Genomic DNA, 10,746 nt, shown 5'->3' on the forward strand with positions numbered 1-10,746 from the left:
GAAACGGGGTCCAGAGGTTGTCAAGCTCCAAAAGGGACAAAAACCTCTTTAAAGAATCATAATAGTAGTCCATAGAATATGTGCACTATATTCAGAGCCATCTGAAGCCATAATATAGTCACAAGAAAAAACAAGTGCACTTAATTGTATGGCACTTGCAGTGTACTTTGAATCTTAAAGGTGATATATATATATTAAGTTAAGTTAAAAGTTTAAAGTTTTACTTTAAAGAACATTTTAAATCATTATGTTTTAGTAATGTTTTGTCATGCTTTGATGTGTTAACCAACATAATAAATTAATGTAAAGTATTATTGTATAGTATAATTTTAACTATAGTTAATATTTTAACTGTACACTGGAGAATTTATCATGATTTTAACAGTAAACGACTGTAAAAACAAAATATTACAGTAAAAACCTGTTAATTGGTTAACAGTAAGTTTCCATACATGGTAAATAACTGTAATTGCATTTAATGTAATGTTACAGTAAAATACTATTAAAATGATGGTTTTTGGAAGTGAAAAAAGACAAATTCATTGTTTACAGTGATAAACTGTAGATTGGCATTCCCAAAATTCCCGGCACGGCACTCATATTTGATGTTTTTTTCATTAAAATAAATGTTTCTTCTTAGTTTCTTCTTATCAGTTCTGTACATTAGGGTTTTATCTTACATTTTCAGTATCGTGTGTTACATTTGATGTTTCATATTATGGCACTGTTTTTGTTCTCTGTTATAACCCTGATGAAAAGCTGCTGTTTGAATTCATCAAACCATGCAAACCAGTGCTTATGTATGGCTGTCCCATCCTGCAGGAAGGTAGTTCCACCCATCCTGCACATTTGCTCATTTTAAACTCTCTCTCTTTTAATCTCTTTCTCTCTACCACTCTTTATCCTCCTGAGGCCTATTAATGATTCAGGTGCATTATGGTTTTTCTTTTTTCACGCAGTGGTCTGGAAAATATCTTCTGTTCATTCAGACTGCACGTCTCTCCATTGCAGGCTCCCTTTAGCATAGATGCTGAAGGAACTACCAGGGGAACACATGGCCGTCATTCAAAATCAGCGCTCCAAAACAACAACAGGATTTTGTTACTATGGAAAAAGCGGTCATTAAACACAGTACTTGTTTTGATACTTCAACACAAATCCAAATCCCAGTCAACATCTGGTTTGGTTGCTTGGTTATGGAGGTATGACAGTAAAATAACAGCTTAAGCCCTTTTAGAAAAGACTGAGTCTTTAAAAAAAACAAAGACGACATGCATAATGTCTGTTGATTATGAGGTCGGGAGAGGTAGACGTGGTGAGTGCTTTCTGCAAGCGCTCTTGGATCCCTCAGTGTGAAGGTGAGTTTGCACAGAAGGAGACCCTCTGGCATCAAAGTTGAACCTGGAGCTCAGCCAAGACTTAGCATGAAACAATCCCACTCCCCTCCCTCACCATGAGTCATAGTGTGCCTGTACTGTACAGTACTTCACAGCAAAACTTTAGCATGCACATTTGGTGCGCTTATATTCAGACTAATTTACTGGAAACAGAAGAGTCCTATTACTCTTTCTCCTCCTTGAGCTGCCTTTTCTCTTAGAAACAGAGACTGTGCATTCAGAAAAACAATGCTTTTTGTGTTCTTTCATATAAATGTGCATAATCACATAATCATGTACATAACAAACACATACACTTACAATTCCCACCAGTCGTACAAAATAGAAACTTGCAACCAGCCAAAATGTACAAAACTCAGCAAGCCATGGCAAGCTTCACTGTTGCTATTGTTCACAGTTTGGGGTTTTCCAATCCCCTAATGATAAGTATTATACTTTGGTGCAACTTGTCACATACTTTGCATCATGAAAGAGAAGTATGCTATTAGTTTTCTAAAAAAAAAAAACCCCTGTTAAATTTATGGTAAGAAGGTGGCTGTGAAATTCACTGTAACATTTACAGTGGAAATGTTTCAGATATTAAGGGATGGCAAATTGTATATTGTCTGTATATTTTATAACTTATAGCCATATATTTTGTCTACTTGAAATATTTTCCTTTAAAATATACTGATAACCACTGTAATAATACAAGAGATAAAAAAAGTGCCACATTCATGGTAAGTTACCTGTACATAAAACATGGTCAATACTCATATTTAGATGGTGCACATGCACATAAAGAAAAAAAAACACCATAAGGGTAATTGGTAATTATTATGCAATAAAATTAACCAAATAAAAGGAAATGGAAGGATTTTTTATTTGATAGTTCATATAATAATTCATCATAACTGATCATTTTTACTTCACAAAACTATACAGTAGTAACAATATTTATAGTGAAATTACAAATAATGCAATGCAAAGTTTTCACTGTATGTATGTGCGTATCCTTTCTTTCTCTCTCTGTCTTTCTCTACCTCTTTCTTTTAGCTTGAGACTGTGTGTTCTTGGGTTGTCACCAGCCAATCAGCATCAGGACATCATCTGCCTTCAGTTCCATTGTCATCAGTCACATGGCATTTAAGATTCAGCTGACGGATAACAGATACAGATAGCTCTATGGTGAATTATATACCTCCTTGAGTTGATCCACTGCTGTTTTAAATCATGGTTAAACATGGTTGTATTACCATCACTGTCCACCAGATGCCAGCACACAGTCTCTGCTTAAAGTTAATTTTTTTTCACCAGGACATATAAAGAAACAGAAAAGAAAGATGCAAAGTGGTTTTGCCCTGGGCATGGTTGGTGTTAAAACAGAAATACTGCAGATAACGTTTGATGGACAACAACGGTTAGAGTATGGACAGTTGACAAGCCTTATACATGGAGCAGTTTGAACAGACATGGAAGAGAGGATGATGAACAGATAGATAGTCAGGAGTCTAGACAAGAAGGAAGGGAATGTAGGTTAACTTCAAGAGAACATCTAAATTATAGAGGAGGGATGGGAGCTCCTTGAGCATTCCAAGTTAGTGACACAGAGACACCAATTTAAACGTGGTTTCATAAAGACTACCTTTAAATATGCCCTCACGATTGGGTTAAATAATGAGTCCAACTTCATGTGTAGGGTGCATGTGTCAGTCCTGGATCCAGTTTCAAGCCTATCAGATCTATCAGTGTTTGTGCATTTGCTTTGTGGGCATCTGTGTTTACATGTGCATGAATTTGATAAACGACATACATCATGCTAATCACAGATGTCTAAATCCAGCACACAGCTCGTGCTTCAGGAGGGTATGTAATCCACAGCTGTGTGCTTGTGTGTGAGGATCAATGAGCCCACCACTGAAGATATAAATCAGTGCACTAGAGTGTGTATCAAACCGGCCTCCTCCTTTGCTCAATTTCAAAGTAAGTAGAACTGAATGAGCACTGTTGGAGAGAGCCTTCAAAAAGACAACAAAATAATAAACACATATCGATCCAGAGGCACCTTTCCGATTGCCTTTGTTTGTGCACAAAAGGAGGTGGGAGGTTATAGGGTTCAGAGTCCTATATTATTACTTGCTAAGGTGTATGTAAATGGGAGAGAGATTATAGGTGGTCCTAATTATCTCAGTGTCACTATCCAAGCACATTTGTGTGAAGACCCAAGTGCAACAGAGTTCACAGAAAGATCATTCACAAAGCAGCAACACTCCGCACTGAGCTAATGACCACCCCCGTGTGTGTTCCACACAGTCATTCAGTCTTCAGTCATTTAGTCAACTTAAACCCACCTCTTTCTAACAGTCAATTCCCCACCCAGTTTCACTTGGATGTGTGACACAATATGGAGGAAAGGATCCGTCGCTACCTTCATTGCATAGTGACATTAAAGGTTGACTCTAAAGTATAGATTATCAAAAAAGGATCACATGAATTGTATTTTTGACTACTTGATGGTGCCAGTCCATTAAGATAAAGCAATATGAAGCTTGATATGATGAGGCTATATAAAATTGAGTACATAAATTTTGAACTGGTGTCCCTGAAAGCCAGCAGCTCAGTTCTTTGCAAGATATTTAGGGGAATATAGGACTAGAGTGGACTATGATACATGCCAGCTTGAGCAATGCAAAGATTTTTGTGACTGTTTATTGGTCTTTTTGACATTTTTTAAGGGGGCACATACACCAGCACTTCCATTTCCATTTCGATTTATTCATTGGCAGAAGCTTTTAGCCAAAGTGACTTGGAAGACAACATAAGTGATTCATCCTAAAGAGGCAGTAATATGAGATGTGCTGCTATACAAATCCCATGATTAGTCAGAGAAGTACAGACTAGAGTGAAAGTGATACATAGTGAAAGATATCCGAGCATCAGGTTTGATTGTGCATCAAGGTGCTCTGTAGTATGCTCAGATAGTAATAGAAAGATCTTCATGTTTTTGAACAATGCAAATGTGTATGACCTGATCATCTTTGCAGTGCGCTCTGTAAAGTTCATTTGTCCTGGCTTTATTGTACATGAGTCTGAGCTGAATTGTGAAACTGCATTGCATTGCAAAACTGACTGATAAGAGTAGACAACTCTGTCTTTGATAGATTGTGTAAGACAAAATCTTCGATAATTTAGGCCAAATCATCTACCAGGCAGTCTGAGATCCATGCAGCTATTGTGGGGTTGTCATCCTGGAACAAGAAGTAGAGCAGTGTGTCATTGCTGAAACCGTTGAAGGAAAAAATATGTACCTGTATAATAAGTCCCAGCGATGCTGTGTATATTGAGAAGAGAAGAGGTCCTAGGACTGAACCCTTGGGTACTCTGTGTACAGACTGTTGTGACTTAGATACTACTCGTCTTCAAGATGCCCTAAATCAACACAATATGGTCAAAATGATATGGACACCCTTTTCTAATTAATGGGTTTGGCCATTCCAGTAACTTCAGTGAAAGCAAATCTTAATCAAATTACATCCTAGAGAGCTGTGAACTTTAAACTTAAATGCAACAGCTTGAGGTCACCCTTTTCTGTTCCATACTGACAATCCCTCTTTGCAACTGGGACCATAAAATAAATAGTTTACTATGTCTGATGTGGAAAAATGTGACTGGCCTATAAAACACCCAGACCTGAACCTATACTGAAGACCTTCAGAATGAATTTGGAACAGCCAACTTCAATATCTGACCTCACTGATTCTCTTGTTCAACATTTAATTTCAAAAGCGTGGCGAAAAGCATTAATCCATCCCTTTTGCTGTTATGACAGCTTCCACTCCTCTGGGAAGGCTTTCTACTAGATGTTGGAACATGGGGGCTGTGGAGACTTGCACCCATTCAGACACAAGAGCATCAGAGAGGTCAGGCACTGTTGTTGAGTGATGTGGCTTGGCTTGCAGTCAGTGATAAAAAATTAATTCCAAAGGTGTTCAATAGGTGAATTTTTTTTTCATATGGACCACATTTTGTGCAAAGGGTATTAAAAAGGGCCCTGTTGCAACAAAGTTTAAAACACATACTCTGGCCTCATAAAAATGAATCAAACCGAACTTAATTGTTGTCAATATTTTTGTAGTTCTGTGCAACATGTCAGAGAACATGCCGGGGATGCCACATCACTCACTGGGACTGGTTTTAAGGATATTAATACAATCCTTTTTTAGTAAGACAAAATGAGAGAACAGACATTTTGACTTCATGGTTCTATATACATTTGAAATAAAACTGGTTTGCTTATGTTTAACTGTAGAATGTGCCCAGGGTGGGGAAAGCTCATCATTGGGTGGGATGGCACCATGAGGAGGCAATCCTGACATCCATTGGGTTGCCATGTTTATATGAGATTCTACACAGTATGGGTCTCTGTCTCTTTGCCCTGCTCCTTCCTTTTCAATGGTTTGATAGGGAACAGACATTAATCATTGCACACTGAGAGAGACTGCGTGTGTAAGGGTGTTGACATATGTCTGTACAGTATGAGGCGCACTAGGAAATTTGGAAGGAAGAAACACTAGCAGATAACAAAATGGGAGGGAAAAATTAAAGAGAGAAGGTGTACATGTGAGAGCAAGATAACATAGAGAATATCAGGTACTCACAGACACATTTGTAATGAAGACTTTCCATAGACCTCTATTCTCTATCATCTTCCACTAACCTAATACTTGCAGAAACTCCTATACATTTTAAGACATTCCTCAAGGGGACTGTTGGCTGGATTCCACAATGTAAGCAATTTATACTAAAAACCTTGTTTTATCTTGAATTGATAATGTAACAGTACATTGTTTTAAGTCAGAGTATCAAGTTAAAATAACAAATGATGATTAGTTAAACAATTATTAATGAATTATCATTAATTAATTAGGGTTTTTATAATTTTTACTAAACTATATTAACAAATGATGTACAAAAAAGGCCTTGTTAGTTCATGAAAAATAATTTACACGAATTGAACCTTACTTTAAAATGTTACTGAGCTTTCTTTTCTTTTCTTTTCTTTATGTTTTCTTTTCTTTTTTAAGATTTTCATCAAGATTTCATTGAATGTTTATTAATCTGTTTTCTTATCCTTGTAGGAACATTTGGTTCTCACAGTGTAGGTAACATCTGACTCACACACATATACACGCATACAGACACACACAAACACAAAGGTTGAATAGATCTTGCTTTCACATTCTAGCAATTAACATATATTATAGTTCACAGATCGAATAGAAAATTCTAATTAATTTGATCGGGACAAATTAATTGGCTCATACAATAGAGCAGGTCAATTTACAAAGCAACACCGCATCACATTAGAGAATGTGAAGAGATGATAATCTATAAATAGCCAGGGCACAGTACGACTCTCCAGGATTGGGTAGATTACAGCTGGACTGCTGCGTCTAGCCATCTTTTTGTGTACATACAGAATTAACCATCCCCCTCTATCCATCTCTCTCTCTTTCTCCCTCTCTCTCTGCCCAGATTTCCTCTTGTGCCTCATCTTCCTCCCCCACCTCTCATTTGCCCCTTCTTTCACTCTACTTTCAATCACATTCTGTTTCTTTTTAAATACAAATTTACTTATTGTTAAACAATTCTGAAATTCTCAACCCCTCCATCTCTCTCTGGCTGAACTCAAGGAAAAACGGATTGACCCTTCCTCTTTTAAACCCATTCTGCATCACTGAGTTTATGACAAATACATAGAGAAACAGCCCTGTGCATGTATTATACATGAGAAGAAGAGAGAAGCAAAGATAAAGACATCACCTCATAGTAATTAAACGAATATGCAGGTCAGGACGGAAGGAAGGAAAGAAAAAAGCAGGGTGATAGAGATAGAGTGGGCGGCAGTGATCTCCAGATAACAAAGCCACTCCTCCTGTGTGTGTTTTTGCCACCAAGACAGAGGGAGGGACCAAAATGAACAGAATGACAGGAGAGAGAGAGAAAAAAAGAGAGTGCTTTCAAGTTTTGAGAGCCTCACAGAAATATCCTGTGACTATATTGCATGATTTTCCAGTATTGCGGTAATGAGTGTTTGTGTGAGTTGGGTTCAGTGGTCAGGGCAAAAAAAGAGAGAGAAAGAGAGACATCTGTACTGCATTGTGGGAGATGTTTGATCCCTCTAGTGATACGGGGCGAGAGAATCCCAGCCGTGCAGCAGCGCACAGTTGCGGCAATAACAATGAATCCTGTATGACACACACGTATATGTACACAAAAAATAAACTTTTTGTATTTCCAGTTCTCTGTGAGAATAGGATTTTGAACTATTATCTATTACAAATACACCTAAATAAAATGATTATGCATTTTTAACCCTAATGAAGTGCATAAAATGAATATTATACCTATAATTTGTGGTTATAAGTACATCAGTGTCATAATAAGACACATTGACTTGCAGGCTAAGAGGTAAGACACCCTGGCTGCACAGAGAGAGAGAGAGAGAGAGAGAGAGAGAGAGAGAGAGAGAGAGGGAGGGAGGGAGCAGCATGAGTGGAGAGAATCAGCAGCCAGAAAAGAGAAAGCAGAGAAAGGAGGAGAGAATGTGTGGTGAAAGGCTAGCGCTTCCTTGCTTCTATCCAGGGCCTTTGTGAATAAACCATGGGATGTATCGGCTCTCGAACACTGAGTAAGACCCTCTTCTTTTCTTCTACTTTCTGGCAGGGGGCACGTGAGCGGGTGTATTAAGTGAGAGGGGTAATTACAGCGCTGGGAAGGGGGTTGGTGGTGTGTGGCTGGCGATTTTCGCCGCATGTTTGGGATGTGTGAAATGAATTTGGCTGGTGGAAGGAAATGTGGAGTTAAACGTCTGAGCTGTCACATTGTGCATTCAGTGCCGTGTACGGGCACGCGTGTGTGTGCGTTTGTGGGTGTGTGGATTCCAACCCACATCTCTTGATTTATGCTACTGCATGGTGTGTGTGTGTGTGTGGGAGGCAGAGATGATGTAGCGATGAAATGCCGTGATAGAGCTTGTTTACGGCATTTACGGAGGGCGAGAATTTCTAGTCTTGTGGTATCGTATTGCACGTTGAAATCGGCTGGAAAGTGAGAGGGAGAGATAGCAAACATGCTGAATTTCATTGCAGTGAGAGGGAGATGGAGAGAGGGGTGGAGGGAGGGGTGATACATGCAGGAGAACTGAGGGAAATGTGTGTGAGGGAGAGGAGGGAATCAGGTTGGGACCATCCTGAATCCGAAACACACTTGACGAATAAGTCCAAATAATCAATCCTAGCTGGATCGGGACATTAATGAGAGAGTTCACTCAGAAATTAAAATTCTGTCATCATTTACTCACCCTCATGTCGCTCCGCAACATAAAAGAAGATATTTTGAGAAATGCCTTTTTTGCGTTTTGTTTGGGTCCCTTCAGTGGAAGTCAATTATAAAGTGTTTGGTTGCCAGCATTCTTCAAAATATCATCTTTTGTGTTCTGCAGAAGAAAGAAAGTCAGGAATGGCATGAGGGTGAGTAAATAAAAGGCAGGCTTTTTTTTGGGGTGAACTATCCCTTTAAATGCACCTTAAAGAAAGAGAATTTGGTATTTTAAAAAATACTATAGGGCATTTCAGAGGAGACTGGTTGGTAAATGAAGGTTTGACATTAATAGAATCATTTATTTTCCACTTAGTATTTTACTACAGCCTGCAATAAATACTTTAAAACCAAAACTTTCACAGAACTGATTTGGTGTCTTTGCTTAAAAGGTTTGTGGTGTCAGTTTCTGCATTCTATTGGTCTGACAAAATTTTAAAGCAACCATCCTATTTTGTTGTCCAAGAAATATGATGTAATATTGTTATGACCTCAACTTTAGTTCTTGTAATGTACTAATTTCCATCCATCCAGCCATCACTTTATTTATTTATTTAGTTAGTTAGTTAGTTAGTTTTCATGTTATTTATTGTGCTTATACTTTTTAAAATTTCAAAAATAATATAAAATGTACAAGTTTTGGAGGATACTCATATCTATTTTTTTATTAATTAACTGAATATTAATAATATTGCATAATATTTTATTTATAATACTTAAGAATGTTGTATCATATGATTAATACTGTATAATATTAATTGATTATTAACGATCATGATGAATGATATCCAGTAAAATATAATTTAAAAGTAACATATTTATTATTAGGTGTTGATGGAGAGGTACTTGAGCCTTATGGATGAAGCTATGGTTGGGAAACACTGTTCTCCACATTGTCCTGCATTTTGACATAGTTAGAGATTCAGATGCACATGTTCAACATCAGCACTAAAGTACATTAAACATCAGACGTAAAAACTGTGTCAAACTTCTCTTGCTGGGCCACCTGCCTCACATCCACACAGAGAGGAGGAAAGAGAGCGAGAGAGAGGCAGGGGGAGGAACGGAAGAGAGGAGGGAGGAAAAGGGAGGAGAGTTTGATAAATAGTGTTTATAACAGAGCGCAGCACTAAAATGGAGGTCAACACACTGTGCGGGATCGGTATACATTCTGTTTTGAGGTACATAATCAAGCACCGAAATCAATTCAGCTGAACTACTTATGACATATTGTGAACCTCATTTGAATATGTGGTTCCGTTTCCACAGACATAAATGTGTGTCTATCCTTCTGATGTGTCATCTGTTTTTATTTGCGTGTTTTATTTGTTTTTATAAATGCTGCAGGGGAGACTTCTCCATTTAATTTCACTCAGAATCATACAGAATATAATAACAAATAAGTGATCATTAAAACTATAAAAACCTTTTTGAAAATACACACAAAGTTGTGCCGAAATGCCCCTCCTGGAGAGTACTCACTTAAAAACAGTTGGTTATGTTTTAAATGAATGAAAACAGTAGGGACAAAAATGGATTAGCATTAATATATTGGACCCGTGCATTCTGTCTTATAGTGACTGCAGCCTAATATACCTGCTGCTTTGCCTTTAATCGTAATAAAAAAAAGAAAAAAAAAGAAAAAGAGATTGTTACATACTTCGTTTGACTGAATAACTTTTGCAGCTTTAACAAGCATCAATGTTTATTTAGTTCATACAGTGAGGACAGGACATTGTTTTATTTTACATTTAATTATTCAATTTTGAACCTAATTAGTAACCCCCCCCCCCCCCCAAAAAAAAAAAAAAAAAAAAAAAAAAACTTAAAGGTGCTGTATGTAAGATTTTGACTCTACTAAAGCAATATGTTTGCAGATATTTAAGAAACATGCTAAGTTAACATACTTGTTTATCTGAAAAACAATGCTATAGTCAGTTATTCTCCTTTGAAAATGTGCGTTTAGGGCCGGAATATCAGACTTTGTTTT

General features: G+C 37.5%; 1 protein-coding gene across 8 annotated transcripts in view; it reads left to right on the forward strand.

Moving 5' to 3' along the window:
- Positions 1-7,933: 7,933 nt before the first annotated feature.
- LOC109105722 (auxin response factor 19-like) overlaps positions 7,934-10,746 on the forward strand; it is a 163,230-nt gene continuing 160,417 nt past the window's right edge. For 5 of the 8 annotated variants that reach the window (XM_019118988.2, XM_042772248.1, XM_042772249.1 and 2 more), the window contains exon 1: positions 7,935-8,067. In XM_019118988.2, coding sequence (XP_018974533.2) covers positions 8,040-8,067 — 28 coding nt within the window. In that variant the 5' untranslated portion in view covers positions 7,935-8,039. Of the gene's footprint in view, positions 8,068-10,746 lie in introns of all 8 variants that reach the window. The other 3 variants (XM_042772246.1, XM_042772247.1, XM_042772252.1) reach the window with 1 other exon arrangement.

Source organism: Cyprinus carpio, chromosome A16, assembly GCF_018340385.1.
Source record: "Cyprinus carpio isolate SPL01 chromosome A16, ASM1834038v1, whole genome shotgun sequence".
Taxonomy (NCBI): Eukaryota; Metazoa; Chordata; class Actinopteri; order Cypriniformes; family Cyprinidae; genus Cyprinus; species Cyprinus carpio.